The sequence below is a fragment of the Charadrius vociferus genome, unplaced genomic scaffold (assembly GCF_000708025.1).
Source record: "Charadrius vociferus isolate BGI_N301 unplaced genomic scaffold, ASM70802v2 scaffold1529, whole genome shotgun sequence".
Classification (NCBI taxonomy): domain Eukaryota; kingdom Metazoa; phylum Chordata; class Aves; order Charadriiformes; family Charadriidae; genus Charadrius; species Charadrius vociferus.
Genome location: NW_009649859.1, coordinates 27,791 through 39,769, shown reverse-complemented (window position 1 = coordinate 39,769; position 11,979 = coordinate 27,791). Strand labels below are relative to the sequence as shown.

At 37.9% G+C, this 11,979-nt stretch overlaps 1 protein-coding gene across 1 annotated transcript in view; it reads left to right on the top strand.

Moving 5' to 3' along the window:
• Nucleotides 1-1,743: 1,743 nt before the first annotated feature.
• The window catches only part of LOC104291753 (adenomatous polyposis coli protein-like), a gene marked incomplete at its 5' end in the record, with an annotated part of 27,656 nt that continues 17,420 nt past the window's right edge, over nucleotides 1,744-11,979 (top strand). Inside the window, 4 exon segments of the mRNA XM_009891025.1 lie at nucleotides 1,744-1,842; nucleotides 7,715-8,093; nucleotides 9,366-9,461; nucleotides 10,338-10,477. Of these exon segments, the coding sequence (XP_009889327.1) occupies nucleotides 1,744-1,842; nucleotides 7,715-8,093; nucleotides 9,366-9,461; nucleotides 10,338-10,477 (714 nt within the window).

The window sequence follows — 11,979 nt, the reverse complement described above, 5'->3', positions numbered from 1 at the left end:
GACTTTTTAAATGTCACTGATATGGTCCAGTAATATTTATGATTTATGATTCCTTCACAGTTAGTGTTTAACAGTTAGAATATTAAGTAATTTTTCAGCTTCCAGAGTTTATTTTTCATTTGGGCTTTTTTAAGAGGACAAACATATGATTCCAGATAAATATTTATCCTATTACCACCTATTTTGATCACAGTAGGTAACATAGTCATCTAGGTATATCTAAAAGGATTAAGAACTCTTAGGAAATTGTGTCTTCCTTCTATTAGAGCTGATACAGGAAAAGGTCACTTAATACAGAGTCCCCAACATAAGAAGGACATGGACCTGCTGGAGCGGGTCCAGAGGAGGGCCATGAGAATTATCCGAGGGCTGGAGCACCTCTCCTATGAGGAGAGGCTGAAAGAGTTGGGGCTGTTCAGCCTGGAGAAGAGGAGGCTCCGGGGAGATCTTATTGCGGCCTTCCAGTACCTAAAGGGGGCCTATAGGAGAGCTGGAGAAGGACTTTTTACTAGGGCACGTAGTGATAGGACAAGGGGGAATGGCTTTAAACTGGAAGAGGGCAGGTTTAGATTAAACATTAGGAAGAAGTTTTTCACTTTGAGGGTGGTGAGGCACTGGAACAGGTTGCCCAGAGAAGTTGTTGAGGCCCCATCCCTGGAGGTGTTCAAGGCCAGGCTGGACATGGCCTTGGGCAACCTGGTCTAGTGGGAGGTGTCCCTGTCTATGGCAGGGGGGCTGGAACTCGATGATCTTCAAGGTCCTTTCCAACCTAAACCATTCTTTGATTCTATGATTCTATGCAGGCTCAGGACAATGGAATATTGGGCAAACTTCAATATAAGAAGGCACTCAGCTCAATTCTGAGACAAAATAAAGCTCACTCAGTACAGCAATGAAACAAACTGAACAATTTTCCCTTAAACTGTATACTATTCAAATGTATTTTTAAGTGCTCCAACCTGAATGGAATCTTCTTGTGAGAGAGTGACATAGTAAAGGAAGCTTCACAGACAGGAAGCAGAGAAAAAGAAATAACTAAACACACACCCACACCCATAAAAATGCCACCCCAAAGAAGTGCATGAGAAGATAAAGGAGGGGGGATGTAAGTACACAAAATAGATTTTAAAAGGGCAAAGATGTTAATAACTGGGTGTTGTTACAATAGGTAGAAACATGCTATCTACCATAGTTTCTAGAGAAATTACAGTAAAAAATGTCAGCATTATTTTATAGCTTTTCATTAAAAAATAGAACAGATTCATTCACCTGTGATTTGCCTTTGATAAAGACAAGTTCAAGTAGGTTAGTCCTTGTCAAGATGAATCTCTCCTTGTCAATTCCTGCATATCTGATGGTGTTCAGAAGGTAGTACAGGCTTATTCCTACTCACTATGTAATCTGACCTAAAAGTAGATGCCACTTTTTTCTCCCTCTGTAAAAATCATAATTCAGTTTGTTGCCAAGTCTGGTTCCTCTTTTTTTTTTGGTGAAAATAATTATAAAAGACTTCAATTGAAAATATAACTTCTTTGAGGTTGAATTTAGGGGAAAAATTGATAATAAAACCCAGTTTAACAGTATCATCTAAGTTATGTCGGGGGGGGGCTTAACTTAAGCAAAACACATGCTGACAGTTCATTATTATAAATATGATTTCATCATCCAAGGCTGAAACTGATTTAGGCAATAGTTGGTATTGCAGTTAGGCTTTGTGTTATACTGAGTTGTTTAAATTTTTAGGGTTCTGCTGCTCGAATGGACCATGAGACAGCCAGTGTTACGAACTCTAGTAATAACTATTCTGTTCCTCGCAGACTGACAAATCATCTGGGTACCAAGGTAACTGAAGATTACAAACCACAGGTCACTAATGCTACATTTTTACTAATACAATAGTCTCATTGTTTTTGCCAATAGTGCCAATATTAGCTGGATGATCAATAAGGAAAATTTGATTGCAAGAAATTATTTGAGTACCTTAAAAACTTGTGATGTTGATGCTTAATCCATTATGAAAAATAACCCTTTTAAAAGCAGTTCTTGGAATACATTACTGGAATCTGAGTCCTCAAAACAGATGGCGTTGCAAATAAAAAGTTGTGTAAGCCCTTGATGGTAATAAATGTCTGTTCATTGTCTCTATAGTGATTCAGATAATACGACGTAGAATAATGGAGAATGGAAAATGCTTGTCGTGACTAAAATATTTGAATTGAAGAATCATTGAAAATAGGAAATGTGAAGGGACTTTGAGGAGATCATCTAATATATCTCCTAGTAATGCATTAATGTTATCAAGAGCATTCTTGACAGCATGTGAAAGCTGTCTAAGCTATTGTTAAAAGCTTTAATGATAAGCAATCTCTATCAATTTTTCAGTTTTTACTATTAAAATTTTTCATATTTAACCTAAATCTCCTTAGCTGCAATTTCTTTTTTCTCAATGGAAATAGGAAGTCCTCTTTCCATCTTTTGAACCAACCATTTATATATCTGCAGTGTATTCTAAAAAGTTACTGAAAAAATAGAGATGGAGCTTGATATACAAGAGAGAGCGTACTCAAGATATACGGGCAGCATGAAGAGAAGAAAAAAGGGCAAATCTGTAACACACAGTTGAGTTCCTGAACCACTGAAATCTATACTATCTCTGGCATCAGCAGCAATACAGATATTATCAACGTGGTGTTGATCCCAGTCTTCTGGGACCTTGACATAGTATTAAGTTAAAACAGTGTTATGTTATAATTTCTGCCCTTCATTGTATGCGTGCACTAAATAGAGGTGACATTAGTTAGTGTTTGTTTGCTACATCCCATTATAAAGTGTAGAATTCCCAAAAGGTCCAGACAAGGGGAGAGCCCTGAATGCAGAGAAAGGGACTGAGCGTAGAAGGAAAAAGACAAATAGGTCCATCTTAGTGTGCTGTGGGGTAAGAAAAGCTTGAAATTAATGCATGAGAAGAAGGGAAAGCAGTAGAGATTTTAAGCATTTACAGATTCAAAAAGAGATACCTCTGTGTGTAATGTATACATAAAGTATATATATATTAGACTTTTTACTGTAATATATGTGCCACAAATCTGGAGGCCAGATTTTGATGGCTACTATAGCTTTATTCTCTGATAAAAACTTTATCTTTCAAATCTAAATAACCGTGGACTAAAGCTGCTGCTTAGAATGTTTGTAAAGAGGTGTGCATAAAGCAGACTGAACTCACTCTCATTTAAGAATCCAAGTGGATTGTCTTAATACTGTATTTGATTTTTTTCCCAAACCAGGAAGTAAGGATCTACAAACTGGAATGCTAGGCTGTCATAAAATTGGCTCCAAGAGTATTTCAGAGGATTTTGCATATGATCATGCAACTTTATAAATTTTAAGATTTCTATTGCTTCAACAATTCTAGTATTTAGAAAAATGCGTGTTGCATGTTAACACTTATTGCTTAGTCTACCCACCACTATCCATTTTTTTTGTAACTCGGTATTTGTACTCATAGAATCATAGAATAGTTTGGATTGGAATGGACCTTTAAAGGTCATCTAGTCCAACCCCCCTGCAATGAGCAGATACATCTTCAACTAGATCAGGTTGCTCAGAGCCCCATCCATCCTGACCTTGAATGTTTCCAGGAATGGAGCATCTACCACCTCTCTGGGCAGCCTGTTCCAGTGTTTCACCACCCTTACTGTAAAAATTTCTTCCTTATATCTAGTTTGAATCTACCCTCTTAGTTTAAAACCATTACCCCTTGTCCAATTGCAACAGGCCCTGCTAAGAAGTTTGTCCCCATCTTTATTTTAAGCCCTCTTTATATATTGAAAGGCCGCAATAAGGTCTCCCCAGAGTCTTCTCTTCTCCAGGCTGAATAACCCCAACTGTCTCAGCCTTTCCTCATAGGGTTGTTCCATTCCTCTGATCGTTTTTGTGGCCCTCCATGTCTTTCCTGTGATAAGGGCTCCAGAACTGGAGAAACCAAATAAAATAATTCATTGGTCTGGCAACCAGTTCAAAAATGTAGTTATTATTAGAAAACTTTGTATAACAGTCTGCAAGTCTCATTTCTTCCTTCTTAGTTGGTATATTTTAAAGAAACATACCTACTGCTTTATTGCAATTCCCTTTTCTTTATGTTGTGCTATGATTTTGAAATTTGCTGTATTCTTGACTTTCGGAGTTTGGGGTTTCTAGATAGTATCTAATACTACCTTGTTGTATTGGGTTTGCGTGGCCAGATTTTGATAGCGGGGGGGCTACAGGGGTGGTTTCTATGAGAACCTGCTAGAAGCTTCCCCTATGTCCGATAGAGTCAATGCCAGCCAGCTCCAAGACAGACCTGCTGCTGGCCAAGGCCGAGGCAATCAGTGATGGTGGCAGCACCTCTATGATAACATATTTAAGAAGGGGGGAAAAAACTGTGCAACATAAACTGCAGCCAGAGAGAGGAGTGAGAATATGTGAGAGGAACAGCTATGCAGACACCAAGGTCAGTGAAGAAGGAGGGGGAGGAGGTGCTTCAGGCACTGGAGCAGAGATTCCCCTACAGTCTGTGGTGAAGACCATGGTGAAGCAGGTTGTTCTCCTGCAGCCCATGGAGGTCCACGGTGGAGCATATATCCGCCTACAGCCTGTGGAGGATCCCATGCTGGAGCAGGTGGATGCCCAAAGGAGACTGTGACCCCATGGAGAGCCCATGCTGGAGCAGGTTTGTTGGCAGGACTTGTGACCCCTCGGGGGACCCACGCTGGAATAGTCTGTTCCTGAAGGACTGCACCCTGTGGAAAGGACCCATACTGGAACAGAGGAAGAGTGTGAGGAGTCCTCCCACTGAGAAGGAAGGAGCGACAGAGACAACATATGATGAACTGACTGCAACCCCCATTCCTCATCCCCCTGTGCCTCTCGGGGAGAGGAGGTAGAGAATTCAGGAGTAAAGTTTAACCCAGGAAGAAGGGAGGGGTGGGGGGAAGGTTTTTTAAGATTTTGGTTTTATTTCTCATTATCCTACTATGATTTCATTGGTAGTTAATTAAGCTAATTTCCCCAAGTCGAGTCTGCTTTGCCTGTGACAGTAATTGCTGAATGATCTCTCCCTCTCCTTATCTTGACCCACAAGCCTTTCATTATATTGTTCTCTCCCTTGTTCAGCTGAGGAGGGGGAGTGATAGACCTGGTGTCCAGCCAGGGTTGACCCACCACACCTTGTACATCATGTTGTTCTACTAAAAGTTCACTAAAAGAACCAAACACATTTCTCAATCTAAAGCTATTACTGAAGAAAATAGAATGCAAATACAAACCAAATAGTGCACTGACCACTATATTATATGGCAGCCAAAGGAACCCCTCAAAAATTGCTATTTTTTAATTTGAAATTTGATTGCTCTGAATTAAATGTGTAATGCTGGTTTTTCATGACTTGATTTAGTTGGACAAATGCTTAGTACTTTATACTGTATATATTAAGTGAGCATATTTGCGTCATTGGTTTTATCCCTGTAAACTTGAAGAAAGTGCTAAATTAACTCTTCAATTTTGCATTAGCTGTAAATAATTTGGCTCATATGCAAATCATTCATCATAACAAAAATTCATTGGTTAATTTGAAATAATTTTAATGGAAAACATTAAAATATGTGTAAGATTTTTTAGCACAATGTATGTTAAAAATTAATGTAAACAGTCTTATCTTGTCTGGAGTAACTGTATTTAATGCCATACATCAAATAATTTTTCAGTGAAGAGCATCTTTTCATGAAAGTATGATTCATACAGATCATACTCTTCTGAGATAAAATTAATTTAAATTATATTCCTGCATTCCCAAACTAAAGCATTTTCATTAGTATGTTTTTTTAATCATTGTGCGCAATGGAAAGTTAGAAGACTTTGCCATTAGTCTTGCAGATTAATACAGGTAGATATAATTATCATTCTAGCCATTTAACCACTAAGTGAGATTTATTAAGATTATAAATGGTGAAGAACTAATAGTGCTTATTTAATTATCTTGAAGTAGTACAAAACTGGATGATGGATGGATTGAGAGCAGCCCTACAGAGAAGGACTTGGGGATATGAGGTATATGAGGCACAAAAAAGACATGGATCTGTTAGAGTGGGTCCAGAGGAGGGCCACAAAAATGGTCAGAGGGCTAGAACACCTCTCCTATGAGGACAGGCTGAGAGAGTTGGGGTTGTTCAGCCTGGAGAAGACTCCAGGGAGACCTTATTGTGGCCTTTCAATATATAAAGGGGGCTTCTGAGAAAGACAAAGAGAGGCTTTTTACTAGGGCCTGTAGTGACAGAAGGGGCAACAGTTTTAAACTGAAAGAGAGTAGATTTAGATTGGATTACAGGAAGAAATTTTTTACAATGTGTTGCATTAAAGGGCAAAGTAATTTAGCAGAAAATAAACCCCCTTGCATTCCAGCTTGTCCTCAGATATCAGAGGGGCTGGGGACAGCTTGGCTTAGATTCTGAGTGATGTCCAATTCAGCATTAGAAGTCCGGTCGCATTCAATGTATTGGAACTGTCATGATTACGGATGCACTAATAACACTATACACCTTCAGTCTAGTCGTGTTCCATGAACTAACATGGCCACACTTAAGGAGTTTGGTTGCATTCACTATGAACTCTCACAGCTAGATTAATGAACAGTGTAGTTTATTGAAGCAACAGATGCACAAGTTCTTTTGGATTGCCAGTGATAAAGTTACTGTCTGCAACGCACATGCAAATACTAAGAAAGTTAGTAATACAGCCTGGCTACAAACACATTAAGTCATAAAACAACTCTATAGAGATTTCTAAGTTTCCTGGGGAAGCACTTGGTATAACCAAGTGTTCGAACCTTACCCACAGGCATCCCTATGGGGGGGAAGAGAGGCTCAGCCCGTCGACTGATCCCAGAAGTCAGAGGTGGTCAGCAATGGTATCCCTCCTGACTGCAGTGGTATCTTCCCTGACCACGTTGGTATCTTCCCTCCTCTCTTAAGCTATTTTTATACTATTTTTTACCTTTTAGGTGGAGCTCGAGGGACTCTAGTCATACATACTTTTGTTATGATTGGTGTAAAATTTTCTCGCTTCACTTTTAAAGATATAGACTAGTGACAGGTGGTCACATCTTGGAGGCGGGTAGCTTTTGCGATGGAGGTGTGTTTTGGTATTATAATGCGATTATAATGAGCAAAGTTCACCCAAAGGATAGCATTTTGTCAAAAAATGACAGATCGTTGGCTCAGGGTAGCAATTAGGCAGCTTATCAGTTCTGTAAGACCTTCCAGTTCCCATCTTATCACAGAGCTTGGCCGCGGTGTCTCCACTCCTCTCCATCCCCTGTGCAATTTCTCTTAGGGTCAGAACATTAGGCTCCCCTGGTGTTACCAACATCTAAGGTTGCCTAGGGAACCTCTGTGGAACGTATACCAGCTGCACTCCACCCTGAAAGTTTCTTCAATGCTGTACCTTTCCTTAAAATGTGAATATAAGTTTAATTTCTAAGTCACCTCCAGCAGGGGGGTTGGAACTAGATGGTCTCTTCTAACCCAAACCATTTGATGGTTCTATGATTCTATGAAATTCTTGCACCATTATATAAATAAATTTTCTTTTTTGCTAATGCATGCTATTGAGAACTGTGTTTTAATTTGATATGTATTTTTTAAATGTAATTGTATTTTTAAAATCATTTGACCTGCAGGTGGAAATGGTGTATTCATTGTTATCAATGCTTGGTACTCATGATAAAGATGACATGTCAAGAACATTGCTAGCAATGTCTAGCTCCCAAGACAGCTGCATAGCCATGCGCCAGTCTGGATGTCTCCCTCTCCTCATCCAGCTTTTACATGGCAACGATAAAGACTCAGTGTTGTTAGGAAATTCCCGTGGTAGTAAAGAGGCCCGTGCCAGAGCTAGCGCAGCACTGCGTAACATCATTCACTCCCAGCCTGATGATAAGCGAGGCAGACAGGAAATCCGTGTGCTTCATCTCTTGGAGCAAATCCGTGCTTACTGTGAAACGTGTTGGAAATGGCAGGAGGCACATGAAGACAGCATGGACCAAGACAAAAACCCAAGTAAGGTTCTGTAAACTGTATAAAGATGTTTAAAAGATATTTTGAAAGCAGTGAATTTATAAAAAAATCAGCTTTAGTATGACTTCTTGTTGAATGTATATAAGGTTTCTTTTATTTTTATATTTATTCATTTATTTATGTATATTCAAGTTGAGGTAGTATCAGAAAATAGTATCTATTATAGATATGATATCTCATTTATAAACTTGTTCTTTAAATCATAGGCTTTGGTATGCTTTCCAGATATAAATCTAGTGTTTATATTTATAATCTACAAAATGAACATTAATTTCCACTCATTGCTATTTTATATTTGAATGGATAATGAAATATATCTAAACAAATAATCCCAAATTGCTCTTCATTCAGATGTGTTCAGAAGATAAAAAATTCATCTAGAAAAGGGATAGAGGACACAAATTAAATAATCTCAGTATAATGTGAACTATTATTTAGAATGTGATACATAAGAAATAGTTCAATGTTAAAATACCAGAGAAGCGACAATTTAAGTGAATTGGAGTTTTCTCACATAACAGTTGTTTTTTAATAAACAAAAAGATGTAACGTTCTGGATTACTCAAAAACCGCTTTTCTGAAGTAAGGGTGGATTGGAGTTGCCATTTTGTAAATATATGCTGTAGATATCTATATCAGAAATACTACTGAAATCAGTGGGCTCTGTTCTGGATGTTGGATTTTACTGCAAGAATCGTTTTGTAGAAATGGGTCTCTGAATAAGATGTAACAATACAATTTGTGCTTTAGGGAAAGTCTAGCTCACAGAATTATGAACTTTAAAAGTTGTTATGAAACAAAAGGCTTAATTAACCATTCATAAGGACATAACACCCAAAGAAACAGCTTTACCATAGGTGTTTTATTTTTTAATGCTGCCAGAAAATTTAAACTTCCTGATTTGTTTCACTAAGATTATTTTTCCAATTTTGTACCTAAAGTCATATTTTTTACTTAATACATACATTCAGATTTCTCCCTAAATTATTTTCCATAAAGAGTCTTTTCAGCTTCAAGTATATTTCTAGTACATATATGTACCTGGTTGCATGTGCACATATTCAAGCCTCTGTATACTCACATTTATTAGTAATGTTCTAAATTAACTGTCTGTTCTTGTGTTACTGGGAAGATACAAACCCTGAAAAAAACCGAACTTTATTTATTTTGAGATTAGATTCTCTTCGGAAAGCTTATGATCTAGACAAAATTATACACCTAAGAAATACTAATAGTTAACAATTTCCTGATCAGTGCCAGCTCCAGTTGATCATCAAATCTGTCCTGCAGTGTGTGTTTTGATGAAACTTTCATTTGATGAAGAACACAGGCATGCCATGAATGAGCTTGGTAAGACTAAATGTGTTTCTCTAACTCCTTTTGAGACACTTCCTGAAAGTGTGGACATTCCTTTCTTGTATACCTCACTGAATATGTGGCATTTTGGTTTTTTTTAACCACTAGTTTAAACTCTAATTGATGCAGTTTAAATGAACTTATAGCTAGACTATTTCCTAGTAGACGGGTTGTTATGCAAGTTACTCTTATATCTCTCATGAGCTGTGAGGTTTTGGAAGGGTATTTGTATCCTAGAAATATTTGCAATTTTAGAAGTATTGGACTTATAATGGAGACTACTTTCTGAGGGGTTTTTGCATCATGAGTTCAATGTATTGAACATTCCTGTATAACAGCCTGAATGCTTTAGTCCATCTTCAGTGAATTCTGTGCATGCAAGTTTACTTAATTTGCCACTTTTCATTATCAATGAAAAAATTATATGTATTTTTTCTGGAATAATAAGATTCAGTAATAATAATTATTAAATTAATAATTATCAGGTTTACTGAATAACCTTTTATGTATTTGGTGTGAGTTCATCAGTCAAATGGGATTTTAACTGGGTGGAATTAAAAGATGAGTGTGCTTCTTACCTCTTCATAAATGCTTCTGTTCTCATCTTCCCCCAAAATCTCAACATCGTGCTACCATAACTTTCAGCTTGTACTAAGCACACAATTCAAGATTCAGAGTCAATATTTAACAGTGTATTTAAGAAATTATTATTTACCTTTCTGAGCCTTTTGGCTTTCAGATGTTTGAGATATATTCTGTACATATGAATACAATTTATTCCTTGATGTGTGTATACTGTATTCTTGATATTAGGATTGAAATTTATTATTATTAGTAGTATTGTTTGTTTTTATTTATTTATTTTTTAAGGAGGTTTGCAGGCCATTGCAGAACTGTTGCAAGTGGATTGTGAAATGCATGGACTTACAAGTGACCACTATAGTGTTACATTAAGGAGGTATGCTGGAATGGCTCTGACAAACTTGACTTTTGGAGATGTGGTAAACAAGGTAAAAATAGAATTTCATACATACAATAATTTCAGTTCATAGCTGTGTTTGACTTGTAGTTGTCAGAAAGGTGATGAAAATCTCTGGGATAGGATATTGCATTTCTGGGATAGAATTTTGCATTTCAGCTCGACACAGAAATTCCCCCAAAATGTTTCCATTCCATCCTATTCCTAACACAGAGCACAAACTGAACGTTATATCATAAAAGTATGCTGTCAGCTTTTGTATTAAATTAAGTTAATTCTCTTTTGTCACTGAAAGTAAAGATTTTATCTATTGGGTTTATTTTTGTGTAAACAATATACTAGATCTTTCCATAACGTACCAATGATTATGGACAATTAAGGCAACCAAGATGATTGAGGGATTGGAGCATCTCCCTTATGAAGAAAGGCTGAGAGAGCTGGGACTCTTTAGCCTGGAGAAAAGAAGGCTGAGGGGAGACCTTATTACTACTTACAAATATCTAAAGGGTGGGTTGAAGGAGGATGGAGCCACACTCTTCTCGGTGGTTCCCAGTGACAGGACGAGGGGCAATGGGTGCAAGTTGGAACATAGGAAGTTCCGTTCCAACACATAGAAAAACTTCTTTGCAGTTAGGGTGACAGAGCAGTGGCACAGGCTGCCCAGGGAGGTTGTGGAGTCTCTTTCTCTGGAGATTTTCAAAACCGGCCTGGATGCAGTCCTGAGTAATGTGCTCTAGGCAATCCTGCTTTAGCAGGGGAGTTGGACTAGATGATCTCTAGAGGTCCCTTCCAACTCTGAAAATTCTGTGATTCTGTGACAATAGATTTTTCTGAAGATTTTGAACTAAACCTGGTAATTTAGTCAAATTTTGTAAAGTTATCACTTACTTACTAATATTATTACTGTCTGACAAATTTTTGCAAACCTCTTCAGCCTGGATCCTCTTTCTTAAATGTTTGGAGCATGTCTGGCTCATAATGGGTGCTAATTCAAATGACTGGAGAAAATAGATTCCCTAATTTCTATCAAGGATTTTGCTGTCAAAAGATACAAAGTTTTAATAATTTCTTGCCCCAGAGTTTTCCAAGACATGGACCTTCAAATAACTTCATTCTGACAAGACTTTTATCTTTCTACTCTAATGGAAGACACTTCAAGAGTGAATGAAAATTCCATCCCAACAAGCAGGAACTTAAGCAAAAATGCCAGAAGGCCTGCATGGCTGAACAAAAGAGCTCCTGACAAAACTCAGATATGAAAAGGAAGTATACAGAAGGTGGAAGCAGAGACAGTTAACCTGAAAGGAATATAGAGACACTGTCTGAGCTTGCAGAGATGCCAAAGACCACCTCGAGTTGAATCTAGTGAGGGATGTCAAAGGCAACAAGAACGGCTTCTATAAGTACGTAGGTGACAAAAGGAAGACTACGGAAAATGTGGGCGGGACTGGCCACTGAAACAAACGACAGATGCTCTCCCCCATCTCTCTCTCGAAGGAGAGGAGGGAGAGAGGGGAAGAGACTTATGAGTTT